Source organism: Ostrinia furnacalis, unplaced genomic scaffold, assembly GCF_004193835.3.
Source record: "Ostrinia furnacalis isolate ACB-3 unplaced genomic scaffold, ASM419383v2 OfSCF0780, whole genome shotgun sequence".
In the NCBI taxonomy this organism is placed as follows: domain Eukaryota; kingdom Metazoa; phylum Arthropoda; class Insecta; order Lepidoptera; family Crambidae; genus Ostrinia; species Ostrinia furnacalis.
The window spans coordinates 1,831,139-1,854,139 of record NW_021131019.1 but is presented as its reverse complement, the minus strand read 5'-3'; the positions used below and the strand labels follow the sequence as shown (position 1 = coordinate 1,854,139).

Genomic DNA, 23,001 nt, shown 5'->3' with positions numbered 1-23,001 from the left:
TCAAATTAGCAACCCAAAACCAACAGCGATCCGGTTGCAAGTGTGCACTCCTCTCCAGCGATAATGAAAATTCACTTGCTAACAATATTTTCAGCGCAAACCGAGCGCGGGCGTAGGGTTGCCAGTCTCGCTGCTCGATTTTTCGGCACACGATATCCGAAATATCGAATGTCGATGGATTTTTTGTGTCTGCCACAATTTGGGCGAAGTTTTAACCACAGAAAGAGTTGGTTATCGGATGCTGTTATGAAAATGTTTTTCACTCACGTTAATTTTATCATGCACAATTTTTGAGGTACACGGTTGTTTTTGATGTAATGAATTATCCAAAATTCTGCACATAGCCTACGTAATATTTATGTATTCTTCAAAGCAGAGACGTGAGTAACTATTATATTTCCAGGAAAAAAATGTTATTACGCTCGAAAAGAAAAAACAAGAGAAAATATTGTCAGAACATGTCATCAGCTTCAAATACTTCATCAATTATGAGAATTTATTATGATTCCCGTCAATATTTCTTGGTACTGTTGTTTGTGATGGTACAATAAACAATATCTCTCTATTCACAATAATTCCGCTAACCCTGCCCAAAAATATCTGGTTAAATTCAAATTAAGGGAATTCCGGGCTGAAACGAAACAGCGATGAATTCAGAAAGGCATGCAGACATCATCCCGTTTCATAAATCCCGTCTATTTCACTTGGCATTTATTTAAATTGCCGTTTTCGGTATTCCTGTACAGTTATTAACTTCGTGCGATGGGAATATTTTCCGCATTGATAAATTGTGTAATTATTTTCTTTGGGTAGTTAGTGATGCAGACAAACGGTTAAATAAAACGGTCTAGTAATCAAATAACTATACTACTTTTGAATATATTGTTCAAAGCCATCGATTTAGATAGTTAGTTGATATTAATCACATCGTTTTATTTTTAGGGAAATGTTTACACTGACGCTCTACAGCATCTCATCATACTCATTACAAGGAGACCGTATAATGAGGTTAATTCAATAAATTAGCTCATCAACGTAGGCATCCTTAAAGTTAAGTCCCAAATCGTCAACCAAAGTGCAGTCTATTAGAAACACATTGTAACTAGGACTTTACCGACATCTTATTCAATCAAAGAGCGACCCAAATGTTGGCCGAGACCGAAATTCATTAAAAACTTTGCCGGTCCCCATCAATCAAAAACCAATCTAAATTGAACAACATTCCCGGTTTACACAATTTTCCGAAAAACCCAAAGGATTTAACGGGCGTCTCTTAATGGACGCATTTTTGTAAAAGAACAAACCCGATTTAAGCCTGGCAAATTTTTAAAACGTTATTTTATTCGCACAAAACATTATATGGCTGATTATATTATTATTTGAAATGTTACCAATAAAATAAGCTAGCTTAGGAAAATAACCTTCTTCTGGTGATTTCAGGAAAACGGGTTGAATAACTCAAAACTTCAACTTTGATTAAAACAATCAAATGAGACCTGTTTAAATTATTAGGAAAATAACATCGCAACGGAGAAACTCAAGAATTTATTGTGTACCTTTACCTTATTTGTGGGTACCTACTTTGCCTCAGTCTACAGCTTGAGAGCCCTTCAAATTAATTTGATAAGCAGCACACGAAATTAATGCGTAATTTAATTGTAATAATGCAGTACTCGAAAATTTTACGGGATTCTCGATTGCGGGAAGTCTGATTATGTGAAACGTAATGCTCCTACCGCTAATTAGCGTCATTAACGTAGAATAGGTAAGTGTTATGTTACAGCAATATTGTTTACATTAGCTGGTTCTTATTTAACTGAATATTTTGTACAAGTACCGAAGGTAACATTACTGTCCAAAGCAAAAATCTTTTGTCTAGACTATTTTACAGCTTCTCAGAATCTTTTTATAGTTATCAATCTTTTATTTCGTAACTTTGAAACAATAGGTGCTCACTTCACTAAAACAATCTAAAATGTTAGAAGTATATTCAAAAGAAATTGGGATTGCTAGAAAGAGTCGGTTCCCAGTACCTCTAGCATGAACAACTTCCGTCTTCGACGAAATTCGATACCTACTCAACCTTCGAATTAAACGATAACCTGACAATTTTGATTCTCATAATAAATTACGTGCAACCATTTCTCATACTGAGTTCACTTTACGACACGTTCACAAGGGCGCTGTTGTAGTTTTCGTACTAAATCTTTTGATGGCGATTCGAATACGCAAACGATTCGAACTCGAAAGTTTTTCGTGCTAGCCGTACAGAAAGAGTACCTACTATAAAAGCTGGTCCACCACTCACGATATACATTTAATACATTATCCTACGTAAATATGTTTGCTTAGGATGTGAGTGAGGCCCGGAGGTTGCTACTGTACCAATTTTTTCTTAATTCAAATCTTTTGAGTACAAGTACCTAAAATGATTGAGTTAGACCAAGTTCAGAGAGCGTTGTGTGCGCGATTCCTCATGATCATAATATTTATCAAAGTTATATTTTGTGGACAAAAATGGTTATAGGAAACATTTTGAAATAATTGGCTTTGAATATCTAACTAACTAGGTACCCACATATTTCCTGAAATTGAGTATACAATTAGAAATAAGTAAATGAAAACAAACAAGTTGAAGGAACGCAAGTGAATTAAGAGATGTTAAAATTATGAGTAAGAAACCTATCAACTAAAAATTGCTCTAACTTTTGCCATACTATTTGGCATACGAATATGATTTTTCTGGAGAGGTGCATTTTATTTACAGTTTCAACAGTAAATAATATAGTTTTGTTATTAAAAATATAAATTTTCACAAATACTTTATTGAAAACCTAATGATTGCCCACAAGTAGAAACCAAGCAACAACTTTTGACTGCAACGCCATCTGCTTAAATTTTTCCGAACAACTCACTGAAAAAAGTGGTTGCAATTTTCCACTCCCTCGGGAGGGCTCGCACCCTCCGTACAGCGCCCCCTAGCGTATTTCACGAGAACTACGCATATGCAGGATAACAAAGTTCTCGAGCAATTTCGCGACGATGGTGGCGCTAGTGTACTAAAATCCTTTTAATTTGTGTGATTTCTTTGATGCCTATAGCTATGTTATATCTCCAAATATATCAAATTACTTTATCTTATTGCTATTTATGCAAACGTTATTTGGGATGTCACTTTAGAAATTGCGCTATGCTAGAAAGTACAGATTAATGAAATAACTACACTACCCTACACTTGCTACTACCTAGCTTACTAATACCTAGGTGTTTTATTTTCAGCTGTTTGTGTTTGCCCCCCGAAGTCCGGCTTTATTTATTTTAAAAAATAATGTCGCAACTAGTTACAACCAATAATTAATTATTATGATGTGCAATTTTCAATGTATTAATTTTGCCATGTGTTATTATATTTTACGTTCAAAATAAGTGTTAATCCCAGTTTTTCATAAAAATATTTCGATTGCTTTGAGTTAAAAGTTTACTGGATGAAAAACTGGCGATAAGGGTCAAAGCTCGTACACTGGTGAAATGATAAACAGGCTTATAGAAAAAACATCACATACCTAATTAGCTGATAACGTTTTTCAGTAGCCAGATAACTTTAACTTGCAGATTTGCATATTTTGTGTAATGTTAAACTTTCAGTTTTATACCTCTGATTAGAACAGTTTGGATGTTTTTTCTTAGTCATCTGTTTATCTCACTGGTTTGGACTTCGAGAAGTTTACCAAAGCTGTGAGTTTATAATCGAATACTCGTAGCATCTTAATACATATTTAGTTAATAAGCCCGGCAAAAATAAAGGTTTTTATAGTTTATTTTAGTATAATGAGACTCATTGCAGCTCTTTTTTCGAATGCTGCATAGCAAAAAAAAATATTTTTCTTGTAATATCTGAAGTCAATATTTTAGTTTGTTAACTAAACAGATTATGTACCTATACCTAGAATGGGAATGGGAAGTGCACATTTATAATCTTACAGCAAAAAGTATACTTCTGTAGTCCTTAACACTCTCACCGCCGAATAACCGATATAAAAGAAAACCAATGCGGAAAATTGATCGAGACATAGTGTAAACACGCACTTCAGTTACTTTCGCCGTGTGTCGCCCATACTTCGGAGTGCGTGCTCGCGCTTCTGTTCGATCTATTTCCCGTACAAGTACCGACAGAGTTACCTGCGCCATGCGTTTGATCTCGGTTTTCCACGGCATTGAGAGTTTTAAATTGACACTGCATGCATAATTCCGCGCCAAATCCAAAAGCTGCAAGAAATTACTAATGTTTACTGTTGTTTCAGATTTACAAAGTGTTTGATGTGATATAAATGTGGGACTTAGCCTCAGTTAGCGCCCTCAACCCCAATGACTCGGCTTACGACATGCCGCAATCCCCCTCACCTCGTCTTCGCCATTACAGGTCCCTGACTGCCAGCATGATAGCATGGTCCTCATCATACCTGCACCAGCTTTATACTTAGTCACAAAATGCACTCAACTGTCATCATCATAAGGTTGCTTCTTTCTTTAACCTAGATTTCCATTCCACCCATTTCTATATTCAAAAACAATTTTTGATGATAAGAAGCAAACAGTACCCTAGATTAAAGAATGTTGCGTAACTTCTATTTGATGCACTCACTTTACTTACAGTCAGCGTCGAATAATTCGTGACACCCAAAGTGACCAAAAAGTTGATAACACCACCTTATTCGAATGTAATAAAGACGTGTTGCGAACTTTTTGGCTACTTTGGGTATCACGAACTTATTGACGCTGACTGTAGGTACGCCAGATTCGCTGTTAGGTATGTGGTTCTTTATAATAATGTCTCAAATTCAAAAACTGTAACGGGTGCCTGGGTTAGCTATGTGTGCAAAGTGCTATTAAGGTGCTTACTATGAGTTTACGTTACGTGTGCTCGCTAGCGACTGCGTAAAAATGACATTAAATGTATGACAGTTTGTAATGCGCCCCTAGCGGCTAATTTCAAGAACTAAAATTATTTTTTTTGACGTACTCGCTAGAGAGCACACCTAACGTAAACTCATGGTAAGCACACTGAATTGACGTCTCTAACTGCATTACATGTTGTATCATTATTTAAAAACTGCATGACCTCGTTATCCTATAAAACCATTTTGCGTATGCTTCGCTTGCAAATGTTAGTAAAATCCACAAAATACCCTTCGCTACAAATCGTGTGTGGTTTATTTTACTGTTTATTTATTTTTAGAAGGTTATACCACCCACGCTTCCGCTTACTGAGCTTGCATGTTCAAGGTTACCTAATACTTCGAAATGAGACCTAACTTGGTTTTATACAAATAAATAATAATAGTATTTTTATAATAAAACAAGTATATTTACAACTATTTAAGTACTGGTTTGTGATTTTTATAATTATTATTGACAGAAATAAAAAAAACACAAAAAATCGGTTAAGGGCTTCGTTCATCTCTGAGTAAAGTATCAAGTATGCTTCACGAGTAGCAACAAAACCATAACACTGAACACTTTAACTCACTAGTGACAATTTAGTATGTGAAATTAAAACAAATATTTATGTCCTAATTTTACTTACTTGTTAAATAGTGATAATCCGGAATAACTGCTCACTTAGAACTTTACTCGGAGATCGTGAAAGAGGCCCTAAGATTATAAATACTTATTAAGTTATTAATGAACTACGGAACCCTAAAAAGGGTTTTACCGTAAAATAAGCTTAACACACACTATGCTAATTTTAGTAGTTTAGATCCGTACATACATCTCAGCTAAAACACTACACAAATTCACATTACATTGTAAGACACCGCAAAAGTAAAAAAAAATATTGCACTGTAGTTATAAAATTACGGTTAGTAGGTAGCCTTTATAGACTGACATTGTATTTAGAAAATCAATTTCCCCAGAAAGACGGTACCATCATAGGTATTTTAGCTAAAGGTTTGTATATAATTTCAAAATACTTTAAGACCACTTCACATAACATTTTATGTAGATAGTTACACCACAATCAACAATACTATTGAATATAATCTAATCGTAGTACCTAACTTACGCATTTAACTAACAGTAATATAAAACTGTAAGTAAGTACAAGCATAAGAGTTGAGATAAACTTATAATATAAAAAATATTATACTTACAAATGAGACAATGTAATTACAGATAATAAATGTCTACTGACCATAACTCTTTTGCTGCTACATCTTCCATAGTCACAATCCCATCGTTTGCTGAATAACGAAACGCGCAAGATTATTATGTAAGTAAAACATTCACGCGTTTCCTAATATCTGACACTCGTATGTGAATGAACACATTAACGGTTTCCACCCCACGAAATTATTAGTAGATAGCTTTGATCATACACGCATCACGCACTCATCCATCCGAACTACCGGGGAGATATCGTGCTCTTCGAACGCACAATAACACCCGATAATACCCACGAGCTTAATGTAGGCTCTATTAGTCATCGCACTAACCAATCGACATAAATACGTAACAGCTAAAGCCGTTAAAACTCGTTTTACTCATTTTATAGCGATAGGAGAGTCGACGAAGCTTATAACTTGTTGAGTGGGCGTTATGTTCTCAAGAACTATTCAAATTGTTAAAGATTGATGTCGAATTCATGATGATAGCTTTATAATTATAAAAGCAATAAGGTAAGTTTTAAATATGAAAACCCAGTTGGGAAGTTAGAGTACCTAAGTAAAGTTTACAACTCGTGTTTCCAACCAAAAGCCTGTAATAAAAACGTAAAGGTCTTAATAGTCTTTCAGAACCACCCAACTGTCGAATATCGATGTTCGTTGATAAATACTCACTTATTGACGACACTCAGACAAAACAATTTCCGAGTGAATAGCTTATAGATAATGTATGTGACAAGCATGGGAGCGGTTATTACTTAATATCGCATCGGTAGTTCGGTTATCAGATCGGCGATGCGAGCTAGTGCCCTTGTGCGATACGGCTTCACGGTTATTCACTGAGCCTCCGGAACCGTGAACTGCCGACATGTATCTCGCGACGCATTTTCAAAACAACAAAGCGTGAGTTTTAAAAAAGTGACACATCCATCAGAGTAATAACCAACAGCCGCCATCAAGTTTATTACAACCATAACCCATTAACTAGCCATTAAGAAACTATGAACTTAAATGATCATTGAATATTAACATGACATATTATTTCCACAGGACAATGACCGCAATATGTTTCGTTTGCAATCTACCGATACTGTCTCACCAAGTGGGACTGGTGTGGGCGGGAGGCAACGGCTGGGACGAGCTGACGCGCTCGACCCTCGAGGAGAACACCTTGCGGCAGAGGCTTGGCAGCAGGAGGGACTCGGCTGCGCAGGTCTCTTGCCTGTCGCCGCCAGAGCCCGACGTTTCAGACCAGCCCCGTGGTAAGTTTTCTTACAACTTTTCGAAAGCAAATTCGTGATATTTTTTTGATGTTACTATAGCTGATTATAATCTTAGGTGGACCTCGTCGCCGCCGGTCGTCACTAGCTCAGCTGACAGACATCCTCCGCGAGTGGGGCGGAGGTGGCAGCGCGCCACGACGCCAGCGAGCCCCGCTCTCCCGACGAGAGACCTTAGCAGATCTCGCCCGATCCTTACCCTGGGCGCGACACGAGCCGCCACCCCGACGCAGGCGCGACTCCTCTGCAGACTCTGGAATAAAATCCATGGCCTCAAAGCGCAGAGATTCCAAAGCTGCTCCCCAAGATTTCCGCGCAGAGTTCCCAAACTACTGGGACCGTAAAGACTCCACCACAATCATGCCTTCCCGAGAACGACGCATAAAGAGGCGTGGCTCCGGTGATGATAATAAAGAGCGACGCGACTCAGTTGATGGTGGTCATCGTCATCGACGTGATTCCGTAGCGCAGCCGCCGCGAATAGTAGCGACGCACAGAAAACGACGAGCTTCACCACCTACACCAGCTCCCCCTTCATTCGTAGATGCCTCGTCTGATCCTGGGCCGTCTACTCAGCCACCGTGTGTAACCGTAGTAGCTATTCACGAACCGAGTCGTTCGGATGGAGAGTGTCAACCTACTATGACCATGCCGACTATAATAACATCCGCAGTCACCCCATCTCCTACGTCACCCACAATACCTAGTGCGACACAGACTTCACAGTCTACTCAAGCTACACAAGCTACTACGACTACCACGCAAGTTCAAGTTACACCTAGTGGTCGGACACCACCAAGTCTCGGAGGAAGACGTGATTCCACAACTCAATGTGGACGCGCGAGACGAGATTCGCGAGCAGCCGCTAGTCCGGAACGGAGACTGGGAAGGTTACAACGTCAAGCTACAGCATTTGATGATCCAAATGGGCCACCTGGCCCGCGTCGCCGTGATTCAGGGCCATCATTGGGGCCCGATGATGAAGGGAGAGCTAGGAGAGATTCTTTGAGCCCGGATTCAGCTGCTCGTCCGAGACGCGACCGCTCGCAATTGAGCCCTGATAGAGCTGGAGGTGGTGAATTGAGTCCTTCAGCAGCTCGTCGTCGCGGTCGCTTGAGACGCCAAGCATCATGCGCCAGAGTAGGTAGAGCCCGCAGCCCGGAGTCTAGTTCATGTTCGAGCCGCGACCCTAGCCCGTGTGCGCGGCCTCCAGAGAGGACAATAATCCGGCGACAATCTACTACAGAAGAAATATTAATAGCACGAGGTTTCCGCCGGCAGTCTACTACGGAGGAAATGATCCGCTGCCGCAATTTCAGGCGACAGAGCTCGCAAAGCGACGACGCTTGCATGCGCGCTCGGGGAAGGCGCGATTCTTCAACGCAGATTTTGGACGGCACCATTGGTACAATGACAGTGGAGACAACAAGTACATTTTTCGACTCCAGCACTCAAACTGGTAAGTAAAACTTTTTCATTTTCTTTGAGAAAAAGTAGAGTTTGAGTTATTTGTTGTAAGCAATATTTTAGTCATGATATTTTTCTTAAATCTATCTAAAGTGTAAAAATCTATCTAAAGAATTCAAGCGAGTAATGTTCATTTATTCTGAACAAGTAGGTACATTACCTATATCAAATAAGATACGAGTTTCAGAACAGCTGAAACCAAACTTGTCCCTAACTCCAGCACCAAACATTATAAACTCAGTATACATTTTGAACTTCATAACTCTTCCCAATAACATTTCGCTGTAACATACTAAAAAGTTTGCGAGTCAGAGCAGCGCGGGAATGGGGCAAATGCATTAAAGTGTCCTTTCCCTGCAATCGCTTGCGCCAATATCGATGCTATCTAAAGTTGACGGCGACTTGGAACTTTCCGCTAAATACACGGAGAGCTTTCGCGGTACGTGAAACGCATTAACAACAATAAACTCATCCACTACACGGCCACTACTCACGGTGACAACAGATACAGCCACGTGCTCGGCCCCCGCCCCTTTTGAGCAGCCAATCGATTTACGCCAAGATTTGGCATCTCGCTCTCGCCTGAGCTGCTTTACCGACTGGAGGGAGAGGGCTCGTGAGTCAGATGCTTCTTTACCGAGGCACAGGAGAGAGAATGTTCAGTGGCGCCGTCGTCGGCCGGGGCCTGAGCCAGCCACTTTTCGCCGAGCATTCGTATTTCGTACAGACCGCGAGATGAGATGAACGGAGTCGTCCGGCGCAGGCTCGCCCGCCCGCGCCCTGTCATCTGTTGCGATCGCTGCCATGTTTACTAGAACGAAAGTGACGTGCCGTACACAACGAATAACCTAAACCATTTATAAAATCGCAAAATCCGCGGAAAATCGCGCAAATAGTCCAACGTACAGCCACAACGAATTCTAATCCCAAAGCAATGTATGCCGTGAAGTTTGATAGAGCCAGTATTTATTGTGTTGTCCAAATTATTTGTAGTTCTCGCATTGTATAACAGAACAATATATTTTTATGATAAACAATATTTAATGTGAAGTGTGTATTTATGAAGAATTTTATCAAAATCTTTTGAACGGACGAAAGTAAAGTGTGAAGGAACAATAAATATTTACGTGAACGTTGCACATAACCTATGTAGTTTTGTTGCCTAATAAATTAACAAAACAAAACACCAAGAGTTGAACATTAGTGTGATTATATTTAGACAATAGATTTAATTTTGAGAAACACCAATAACTTTTTACTAAAATTTTTGATATTATTGTAAAGTGTATAGTTTTAGAAGAACCCGCGTCGTTATGGTAAGTTTTAAAACGTGAAATCTAATAAATGTTGACTGAAAAGACTAAAGCCTTAATTTCTAATTCAACGTACATATGCGTTAATATAATTAGAAGTAGTTAAATAGTTGCCTAACAGCAAAATATCTAATAATGATTATGTTCTCTTCGCACGCTATTCCGCTCTAATTAATAAGCCTTTATTAACAATTTTATGTGCCTGGGCCCATTTCTTTGAAGTCAATAAGATCGACTAGAAGTTATTAAACCAAATTTTATACAAGAACGATGTTATAGAACAAGCTGAAACGTTAGTTAAAGATATACAAAAAGCTAAAAGTCTATTAATTAATTGGTAACAGAAATTTTTTGATTGGTTTTGATTAACTTACTCGAAATAATGAATGACCCACTTTCGACAACACTATCCAGCTAGTAGGTACGAACCAGTTAGTCAAATAAAAGTTCTCTATTTTCCAATCCGTATTACTGACGTTCGTTAGCGATCTGATCCTACCTTGCAGGTGGAAAGAGTGTGGAAATGAAACCCGTTTTACCCGACTACGGCAAAGCAAAAGGAGGGTTATGATTTTGACAGGCTATGTATGTAATATGTATGTTCATCGGTTCCCTCGTAACTTCAAAACTACTTATCGAAATTCGACAAATGACATATCATTAGAAGCGTCTTAATTGTCCGCTGGTTATAGGCTATATGGGGTTTCACAAAATCTAATGTGGCGCCCTCTAGCGGACAAAACATATAGAGTAAAAAAATAAAGTTAAGATAAATAATATGCCGTGTTTGGTATAATTTGAAAGCGCTTTACTTGTTCATGTTTTGCATTCATACATCACTAAGCTTTCATCTTAGCTTTTTGATTAATAAAGATTGTTTACAAATACTTTAGTGTAGTCTCTACTGCCTACTACTGAAACAGTTCAAATGATTTATTTGTAAATATTGTCAAAAACAAAGCAGTTACTTTTAATGCTATTACAATAATGGTGGTAAAGAAAACTGTTATTAGTTCAGGTGGCTAAACGAGGTATCAGTGCATGACTTTCCATTGTTATTGTGATTTTAGCAAGGAATATAGAGTCAATAGAAGCTCTACAAGCTAACCTATGTTAAATAATCTTACGTCCCAAATTGCTGTCTAAGGAATACGACAGCATTATATAGGTATGCTGACTGTATATAAATTAACTATCAAATATAGTCACGCGATAAAATTTACGGAACACTTTGCATACGATAAGATTCGCGCTTGACCGTTTCAGTAGTTTTTACACGGCCGTTCCAACAGTCAATATAACACTATCATCTGATTAAATCTTTCCGCAAGGCTAAGACCTTCACCTATTTAAAGAAGAAAGAACTTAACTCAAATACCATTTAATGTACGAGTAATTTATTTAACACATAACTTACATAATAGTACAACTGAGAATTTAAAACATAATAAAGAAACATTTCTCATTAAATACATCCACTTTTCAGTAAAATAATTTGGTGAATTACGTAAAATTCTTCCGTGGAATTTCAGATATGTTCGGAAAATAATTCGGATAATTTCATTGGTGTAAGCTTAATATACCTTTTTTACCTGAAGCTTAATGAATTATTGCATAAGATAACTATCAGCATTAATAATGAAATGTATTCATGATTAAATAGAATCTGAATAGAACTTTTACATTAAGCAATGAGAAGTAAACGTCTTCATTCAAGTATGATTCAAGCCAATCACAAACTTCTTAAATGTCAATCATGATCATCAGTCCCAATGGGTCCCCTGACATTGTGGATCTTCCAACTGCTGCAATGGTAGCACCATCTCTGTTAAATATAGTGTGGAGAATTAGGTAATTAGTACTGTAGATGGGCTCTTAACACGTGTATATAGTTTGTAAATCCTTAATTTAAGTCCAACAAGCAATCAAAAGATACGCGTGGAGATATATAAAGTGTCTCGCAGCACTTAAAAGTACAAAGTACGTTACAGCCAGGGCATTCTGGGGCCTCGTAAAACTGCTCTCGGGAGATACGCCATAACTATGCTGTGCAGTTCTCTCTTTTACGACTATCGTATCCTCTGAAGCATTAGTGTACCTCACTGGGGGAAAACCCGTGCTATAACAGACTGGTAGCCGTACGGCCTATAAAGCACTTCGTGGTCATGCATAGAGCTTTTTTATCATCTTCGTCAGCAGAACTGAATTATTATTTCTTCTTATCAGAAAGGCAGATGACGAAGGAAGGGATGTTACCCTTTTACTACCCCCGTAAAACAATGTGTATGCATTAGATAATTTAATTTATGGAAATTGAATGGTTCATGATGATTTTTGGTATCATCAATTCAGACAGATGTTTTCACAACAATTAGCAATGTCTCCTATTCAGAAAATTGAGAAGATTGATAATAATTGAAACGGGAAAATTAGAGAAGTCGTGACTTTCCAACAGGAAAAGTAAGAAGATTTTAATTGTTCTTTTAGTTGAGTGCAAACATAAAAACTTATTAACTTTGTAACTGGAAATTTAAATTGCACAAACAGAAAGAAAACTGCGCTATATACAACGAAACTGTGTAATAAAGAAGAATTAACACTGTAAACTTAAGGAAGACCCGGCAATAAAAAGAAATTGCGTTTTCATAATACTTAATGAAAAACAATTTTGGGGTTTATCAAATGTTTCTAAGATTTCGTGTTTTACCAATAGAAACAGCTCTAAATGTCTGATTCCGTTCAAAAACAAAACCTTTTAAAACAAATGCAGTTAACAATGCCATAACAATCTGTACTCTATTAACTATAAAACAAAACACCTTATTACGCAACTAAACCTGTAAGTCACTTGTATGCCTCGGGCGTAACAGCCGTCGTTGCGTCATTCAATTATACCTCCCATATAGCTGACGATGACGATAAAAGCGAGGAAGATTGTACCAATATTGTTTCCAAGGCCCTTACATTAATATTATCGCAGGAAGTATACTCCCCTGGCTATAAAAATGATGAAAATACGCATTTACTACCACTTTAGTGGGTCTCCTACGACTACATTAATTATTTGAGTTTTCTATTGCTTTCCTCCAATATTTCTGTGTTCAGAGCAATATTATGTTTTACTACTTACAATAAGTACCAAGACTTTGAATTGGTGATTTTATGGCATTTAAAGTTTAACTCCCTAACTGTTTTAAAGACTTTGATTTATAATGTCGCCCCATTATTATCATTATTTATACGGCAAACTTTGAATATTGAAATTCGAAATGAGATAAGAAGACTTCGTTAAACAGTAGGTGGAAACAAGTCTCGACATCGAGTCCAAGTAAATATTTAAGAAACTTGGCGACATTTATCTCGAACAGAAATTATTAACATTCCAAAGAAAAATAACGAACGAGTTTTATTCGTTTGGCATTTTGACGGAGATACCTAAACTTTGACCGTTAATAAAATATGTATTGGAAACCTTTATTATAGCTGTCAATTTTCGTAAAATATTTAATAGCATTCCGTACGTGATGGAGTTTATTTTACAGAAGAGATACTTAAAAAAATAATTTAGAAAACTATAACATTTATGATTATTTATGCGTGATAAATAACTTTTAGCGGAGTAAATTACAAATTAATAATACCACAAATGTTTTTACGAAATATGTATGTAGTTAGAGGTTATTAGAGCTACAAAATATAACAATACAATTATTAATCGCTTAATAAGTAAGCCAAAAAGAATGTTAATCTTACGCTAAGAATACGATGCATTGTACATTCCGTAGCGTTTGTTCTTTGAAGGTTCGGAGTCTCGTAGCACGTGTAGCGTTGACGTATTCGTAGCGCATTCACATGTACTACATAGTACGATCATAAAAGTTATGTAATCATCAGTCGTAGCAATTTAGTTCTTGTACTTATAATAGAACTTTCACGTAACAAAAATCAAATAAGGATAGTGAAACTGCTGTTGAAATAAATATAAATAAGTTCTACAGGATGTCCCAAAAAGTAGTGTCAAGTACTGAAGCAGAGGTAGAGCATCCACTAGAGCTATCCAAATCATCGTGACTTTTGATAGTTTTCGAGTTATGATGTTTTTTACAACATAGAGGATTTTAGTTTACATTCGTGTTACAGATGTAAATACTTCTGAATCAGCTAGGCCTAGTATTCATCTAATAATAATTAAAAAATCAGGCATCCGCGCCACAGTGACCAAAAAAGTGCCTAAGCACAGAAATTAAAAACAATCATAACTCGAAAACTATCAAAAATCGCGGAACATTCATGGGGGTGATTTAGATAGCCCTAGTGATACTCTACCTCAACACTACTTTTTAGGACACTCTGTATAATAAGCCTGCAGTAGAAGACAGGCTTTAGTCAGCCACGAGTAAGAACGCCGACCCTCAATATTGAACTTGGGAGTTAAAATTTCAAAAGTACAGCCTTCTGGCAACTTTCCCAAGTGGAGTTATGCCCCTTGGCACTTCGCCAAAGAAAGCTCGCTTTCACTTTGCAAGCACACACGTTTTCGATGTACGCATAGTAAGTTTACTATTTGAAAAAAAAAATCGTTACGACAGTCTATTTGAACTTTAAAGGCAGCGTAATCATTGTTTTATATTCGTTAATTACTTAAAAAGCAATCTAGATAGTACTCGTAAATGAGTGATTACCAAAGCGTTTGACCTTTAGATTTTTTAGGAGTTCTTTCTAATTGTTATACAGTGTGAGTCACGTTAAAGTGTACATATGAAAATAGATGAAACTAGACCTATTTTTATCGACAAAAAAGTGGTCAAAAATTTTTTAAGATTTTTTTTAAATTTTTTATAGATTTTTTTTTCTTTCAAGTACTTATTGTAAAGAAAACGTAATAACTTTTAAACTAAGAGGTATATCCTGATAAAATAAAAACAGTAATAATGCTAAATAACAGACGATACTAAAAAAATACATAAAATACTCAGAAAATGCCAACAAATAATAAAAAATGATAATTTTTGAAAAAAATCTGCTTAAAAATTCGTGTTTTTTTGGTTATTTGATAAATTTCTCCAAAAAATGCCCCTATAAAAGGTGGTTTTTATTACTTTGGATTATTCTATATCGTATTACCTTTGTAAAACCAAAAATCGCATGTCTCTATCCCTATCACAACATTTGCTATGATCGTTTGAACTAAGCCTCTCCGGGCGCGCCATTCAACGCTTCGCTAACAACGAAACTGAAAATGGATCTAGATTTGTAATTTTGATAAAGACAAGTTAGATTTCAAGTAAAAACAAAAGATTTCGAAGTAAAATAAGCATTTTAGTTAATATTAAAATTGTCCCTACTACCTGTAGAGGAGAATAATGTTGTGGTAGGCCTTTGTTCAAACTATCATAGCAAATATTGTGATAGGGATAGAGACATGCAATTTTTGGTTTTACAAAGGTAATACGATAGAGAATAATACAAAATAATAAAAACCACCTGTTATAGGGGCATTTTTGAAGAAATTTATTAAATAACCAAAAAAACACGAATTTTTAAGCAGATTTTTTTCAAAAAGTATCATTTTTTATTATTTGTTGGCTTTTTTTTGTGTATTTTATGTATTTTTTTAGTATTGCCTGTTATTTAGCAATATTACTGTTTTTATTTTATCAGGATATACCGCTTAGTTTAAAAGTAATTACATTTTCTTTACAATACGTAACTGGAAGAAAAAAAATTCTATAAAAAATTTAAAAAAAATCTCAAAAATTTTTTGACCTCTTTTTTGTCGATAAAAATAGGTCTAGTTTCATCTATTTTCATATGTACACTTTAACGTGACTCACACTGTATAAATTATTGCTCCTTGAGACTAAAGGTGCTGGAGTTAGGAAAAACTATTGGGATCTTTCAATCGTTGTTTTTAATGGCTCTTTATTGTTAACATTAAACGTAGGTAATTTCTTAGTTAAATTTTTGTTTTAATCCTTGATTTCTAGTTTTTACAGTTGATTCTTTGCCAAGTAGTTTTTTACTGTACTTACCAAAACATATTGTACCTTCTTTCGTATCCAAAATGATCACTAGAAATACAACCAACGACTTTAATGTTACTGCTTCTCTTTCTTCTTCATCTTCTCTAGATCTAATACAGGGTGTCCCAAAAACATTGGATAACCTTACAACTATCGATAGGCCTGCTCAAGATCTCTATAATATCAAAATGTTGACTTAAGTAAAAAAAAATATTAATATTTTTAGGAAATTGCCACCTGTGATTAGTTTCTCATGAAATTCAACAAACTAAGTAGTTTCAAAGTATTAAAAAAGATGAAAAAGAAGAAAAGGAAAATATCGCGATCGAAATCGCAGGTGTTAATTTTCTAAAAATACAAAAAATGTCGAAAACCGTGATATTTTTACCTGGTCAAAATTGTATATTAGATAGACCATAGTGAGGCTTATCCATTGTTACAAGGTTATTCATTGTTTTTGGGACATCCTGTATACTTCGTTTAGTTGCTAATATTTGTTTGTGTATTGCAGAGCCATCCCCACTGTACGACAACAACCACTACCATGAGGAATGTCTTCGCTGCAACTCCTGCGGGCTGAACCTCACGGGGCCGAATCAGGTTAGTACAACCTTTTACACCTTCTATATAAATAAAAACTATTTATTATACATTTTACTGTCAAGTTTCGCATTCCATTTCAAATTAGAGAAACACGGGTCTTAGCAGACAGCGTGGCCGCGAGCCGCTCTGTCTGCTTGTAACCAGCCAGCCGTGTCAACTCATACAGGGAGTTAGGTAAATGGGTTTATAAGCCGACACTAGCTCATTTTTTCATGCAAAATAAAATTTATAAAATCAGATTTGTATGAAAATTAAAATAATTAAAATGATGATATCAATTTTCTGACTTCACCATACCATTTATATGCACATGTTAACATGGGCTAGTGTCCTATCTACCTAACACCCTGTATAAAAAATGTCGCATTGAGACCCGTGTTTATCTATTTTAATTTACTATCAAATTCGCTAGTGAAAAATCTTAACATACGTACAGATATTATTTTCATTTCAATCTTTAGATTCGTAGAATTAATTGTCCATATTTTGTGAAAATGTAAAATAATAAAATAATGGGTCTTCAAATATTCGAATAAATTACAAAGGTTGAATTTCTTCAGATCTTAACTTACACAGCCAATTTCATTATTCAAAAATAAATGTGTTTTCACCAACTAAACGCTCAAAAAAATATTACTTATAACCAGTTTCATACCTACATACATATTACAGCATCAATTCAAGACTGACCATTAATAATAAGTTAACAATTTATAAGTTACCATTAATAAGTTAACAATTTGATTAACGGTGCCCAGCTATAGGTGGACTTCGTTAATCGTTAAACCGTTACTAAAAAAATTAACTTCGTTAAACGTTAAAACGTTACATTTCGGAAGATTTAACGCAAGTTAACGTTAATCGTTAATCCGTTAACACGTGATAATAAAACGAAAAAAAATATTGTTCAAATAATTTCGAAAGCTTGTATACAGGGTGTTAGGTAAATGGGTATATGAGCCGACACTAGCCCATGTTAACATAGTCATATAAATGGTATGGTGAAGTCAGAAAATTGATATCTTCATTTTAATTATTTTAATTTTCATACAAATCGGATTTTAACAAATTTATTTTGTATGAAAATTAATTTTATGACCATTTATACGACTATGTTAACATGGGCTAGTGTCGGCTCATATACCCATTTACCTAACACCCTGTATATTATATCGCGCATGGAATTTATTCCTCTTTTATGTTTGCGCTACAAGCTTTCGAAATTATTTGAAACTTGCATACAATTATTTTTTTCGTTTTAGTACAACAGACTGCATTTCAGAATAAAAGCTTGTTTTAAAAAAATGTTTTTTTTGTTGTGTCACTTTTTAGTTGTATCTCAATCTCAGAGCCTTGGTACATTTAGCACCAAAGTGCTCGAAAAGACAAATCAAACAAACCCAAACTCGATAAGTTTCCACCGTTTCGTTTAGGAATTCCTATGGCCAACTCCTGACTCCATCATCAGGACCCTGGACATCATCTAGTACTAAAGTGCTCAAAAAGACAAATCCAACGAACCCAAATTCGATGCGATACCGCCGTTTCATTTAGGAGTTTCTATGGCCACCTCCTGACTCCATCATCAGACCAGCTCTATGGTACCATAACATTGCATTGTCATCGTACTTACATTAGTATACTTTCAGCTCAATCGGTTGAGGAACTGTCAGTTGTAAATAAATAAATAAATAAATTGCATTTTTTATATCCGTTGCGTTGGTGATCTGGTTACAAAAACTGTTGTTTTGGAAGTTCTGGAAGCTCGAACGTGTTTTTCAGCGTGCCTGCTGTATCTTTTTGGTAAATATTAGGTACTGGATTAACGATTAACGAACATAGGATAATTTAACGGAAGTTAATGAGTCCGTTAACATTATTTAAAGTTAACTTAAAAGTTAATCCGTTAATGGAAATGTTAACTTCGTTAGTTTACGATTAACGGATTAACGAGTTAATGCCCAGCTATGCGCCCACCTTTGAAGGGCAAATACTCGTAGTCGTAGAATGATTGAAAATATGTTTTAAAATATTTAGATATCTAGGTACGGGTCATTCCATAAAAATCTGTATATTTTCGACGTCATTTTGTCCGTAACTTTTTTAAGATCCTTTTAAATACTTTATTAGTGTAAATTATAGTTTATTAATTAATTATGTTATGTCTAAAAGGGCCAGTCACTTTATGCTTTATTTTAGGAGAAATTATAATTTTCAATTTTTTCATACTACATTACTCCTATATGACTTCTAATAAAGTATAAAACTTATAACCTTAACATTTATAGAAAAGTTAATATACATAATGTAGTTGTTTTGTTATTATCACTATATAAAAAACATCATTCCCTAACTAGTAATTTAGTCCCAAGTGCCGTTTAAAGCTAGGGCCTGACGCTCTAGGGACTGACGATTTGGAGTAAAACTTAACACAAATGCAGATTAACTTTATATTATAAGATGCTTAATACGATATACCGAAAATAGCCAAAAAACCACACGTAAATACTAATTAAATTATATACAATTTCTTATTGTAATCAATAAAGCTACTCAACTAGGGACTGACGAAGTGACTGGATTAACACATTTTTCCGCAACAACTGGCACGTTTGCACTAATTCAAAAAACGGCTACCGCAAAGCCAGTATGGTCTGAGGATAACTTCGTATCGTACTTTAAACTCAACTAAACGTCATTCACTCTAAATACATATCAAAGCGCAAAATTATAAAATCAGTCCGTGGCGAGGGAATGACGCTAAAAGCTGTAGAATCTTTTTCAACTAAAGAAAATCAAATTATTGTTTATTGAAACCGCAAAATATTAATAGAATTTGGTGTAATATACATTTAAATAGATTATTCGTTAATTAACACAAAGGATAGAGTTGATGTTTTTATAAATGTGGGTCCCAAAACACAAACTTTTGGAGTACGGACATGCCTAGGGAATGACGTTTTGGGTCATTCAAAAGGAATTTAAGATGTTTTAAAAACAGTTTCAAAAAATATAAATGGGTGATGAATAAAGCACATTGCGAGCTGTTATTTAACAATTTGGGAATAAAATATTAACAAATATTTCATGTGAAATGTGGCGCGGACTAAGAGTTGACATATTTTTGTGGAATGACCCGTACAGAAAATCCAGCCCCTCGCTCGCGTGATTACGGCTCTGTCTGCGTAACACAAAGTTAATGATGTATTTGGGGGTTCTGCTATTTCTTTCACAATACACATTTTTCGCGTGACTTTCACTACAATGATATAATACAAAAGCCTCTACGTAATTTTGTTTTCTCACATAGGTAGTTGAGCTTTTATTGATGCGAAAACAATAATAATAATTATATGAGTAACAATGGTATAACTTAAACTATTAGCATTGATTTCGTCAATATTTTAGCCACTAATTTCTGTGTTTTAATAATGTGTTTAACATAAACATCCAAATGTTATTTTTATCAGGAACTGGAAATTAAAACGCGCGTGTTATTTTTTCACTAAATTCTCTTATACGAGTAGTTACTGGTACATGAAACTAATTTGTTTTTTTACAAAAATATGAAAGCTTTCATACCCACTTTTACGTAATGGTACAGATAGGGACCTATGTCTTGTCTGTGCCAATTTCTAAGTATTTTTACCTTCGATCTAATATTGTCAACCCTCGTTTATCTACCCATCTATCCCTGGGGAACTATTCTGTAGGAAACCTTATACCTACTGTATTTGAATTTTGTATGCCTTATTCTAAGAACTAGCAAGAAATATCGTAAAAGTTCATTTATTTCATTTTTACGTAGTTACGCAGGTGACGCATAGGTAAACCTATACTAGTAAAAATTAAAAAACATACAAGTATGAGTCTCTTTCTCGTTCTCTAATTAGAGTTTTGTTAAAAAGATAAATTAGACGCAGTTATTGTTGTTAAATAAAAAAACTCTGACACCTAAATCCTTTTCTTTTTTAAATCCGTAAATTCTACCTTGAGATGCGTTTAAATTTTTATCTAATGATAAAAATTTCTTCAAGATAATATAAAATGTCTTTGTAAAGTGACACAAAGGCTTTCCTTTGCGCCACGTATCCTCTTTCGGGATTCTGAAAGCTCTTAAGTTATTCACGTTGAGGTGATGTCTATAGAAAAAGTAACAAAAAATTTGAATATTATCACAGTGAGAGATTACAATGCTAAGTAGGTGCAGTTGCAAAGATTCCCATGAGTGACTAAATATGTTAGTGTGATATGAAAAACGACCGGTCCTGCTTTGCCCGCATCCAGGTTTTTCCCGCGATCGTCGATCGACCTAGTTATAGAAAGCCTTGGGGGAGGCCTTTGTCCAGCAGTGGACGCCATTTGGCTGAAACGAACGAATACAAAAAACAGTCGGACTAATGAACGCTTAGTACCTACTTATAAAATGTATAAACTCAAATAAAAGCCAAATTAATGTGTCTTTTTAAATGTGTTTTTCCGTGTTTGGCTAAGACCAGTGGCGCTATAACTTTAAAACGTATTATTCTACTTCAACTTTTTCTAAATTAATTTTTATCAACAAATTAGTAAGTAGACCTGAATTTTCCAAAGTTTTATTTTAATTTCATTAGTATCGGGCGATGTAAAAGTGGGCAATAAACGGTTTATTGCTTATTTAACGCTTTGCGAGACGTTAACTTTTCGATCTACTTGCGTGGGGTAGGCATTTTACTGCCCCAAATAATTATTACAATTACTTACACAAAATACGTTATCTCGTACAGTTTTTATGACCGCGTTCTAAAAAGGCAAATTTATTGCGCCATATTCAATATCTTTAGGCCAATATTAGAATTAATTTAGGCATATTTATTTGAAGAAAGATGATACTCAAGTAATGACTGCCCTCGTTACATTCGATTTTTAATTCGATGTATATGTCGCAGGCAAATTGTATGATTCCGCATTTTACAAACGGCGTCGTCAATTTACAAACGCTCGCTGTTCTATGAAATGCCGAAGGCAAATTGGCAACTCGTTCAATTGATAAAATTTCGACTATGATTGTTGCAATAGGGTGACCATCATAATCTCAGAAATCAGGTAGGTATCTATTCAAGTAAGACAAACCTAAAATACTTGCTACTCCTAAAGTAATTAAAATATTTTCGTAACAAAAACAACACTAGACTAATTTAAACTATTGACGTACCTATAGGTAGGTACATAAAAATATGACATTAAATAAGTTTCCATAGTCAGTCCTTTAGATAAGTCTTATATTTTAATTATACCAAGAAGAAGTCTAGAAGACATAACACAATATTTTTTATACCAATATATTCCGCAGCAGTCCTCCGAGCACCAGATTCCATTGTCACCTTAGCGTGTTTTACGTGCCGGATAACCTCAAAAACTATTTTATTTTTCCATAGCTTTTTCACTGCTCCTATTTGTGAATCGTAAAATTTTCTTAACTCACTAAGTATAATAAATGTCTTTTTTTGTGAAAAGTCCTTTGAATACGTAGAATTTGCACTGTTTTCTGTATCACAAAACCACTATCCGACGCCATTTTTCTTGTTTTGATTAGCAGCGCCTCGCGTGGTGAGAAAAAGAACTAAATACTTCAATTTGCCGCGGCATTTTGTAAACAGCGATTGAATTGGCTATCAAATGTTTTGGCATATTATAAAGTGCCAAGGCAATTTACATTTTGCCTTCGGCATTTCATAGAACAGCGAGCGTTTGTGAATTGACGACGCCGTTTGTAAAATGCGGAATCATACAATTTGCCTGCGACATATCCACAACTAGAAAATAGAACGAAAACTTAACGGGACATGACGCATTCGAGCAATATAAATTACTGAAATACTTAACAAAAGAATTGCCAAAATATGTGATTTTAAGCAACTGGAGATAAACATTTTGCTCAGTTTTTGTCGCAATCAAACTTCAAAATGATAATGCAATAATGATCCATTAAGTAATGGATTACACGACTCAAGCAGTATTTACGGTAATTTTTCTCTCTGACAAATTCTCGCTCTCCCCATTATGCGATTGACTTTGTATAGAAACCCCACGGTTTCGTTTTCAACCTAATTTTGCTAAATCCGTCTTTTGATGGTAATAGAATACTTAGGCCGTTTAATTTATCTGAATT

General features: G+C 35.5%; 1 protein-coding gene across 1 annotated transcript in view; it reads left to right on the top strand.

The window, feature by feature from the left end:
- Positions 1–7,218: 7,218 nt before the first annotated feature.
- rsh (Rap GTPase activating protein radish) overlaps positions 7,219–23,001 on the top strand; it is a 78,340-nt gene continuing 62,557 nt past the window's right edge. Inside the window, exons 1-3 of the mRNA XM_028300759.1 lie at positions 7,219–7,426; positions 7,503–8,903; positions 16,759–16,847. Of these exons, the coding sequence (XP_028156560.1) occupies positions 7,219–7,426; positions 7,503–8,903; positions 16,759–16,847 (1,698 nt within the window). The remainder of the gene's footprint in view (positions 7,427–7,502; positions 8,904–16,758; positions 16,848–23,001) is intronic.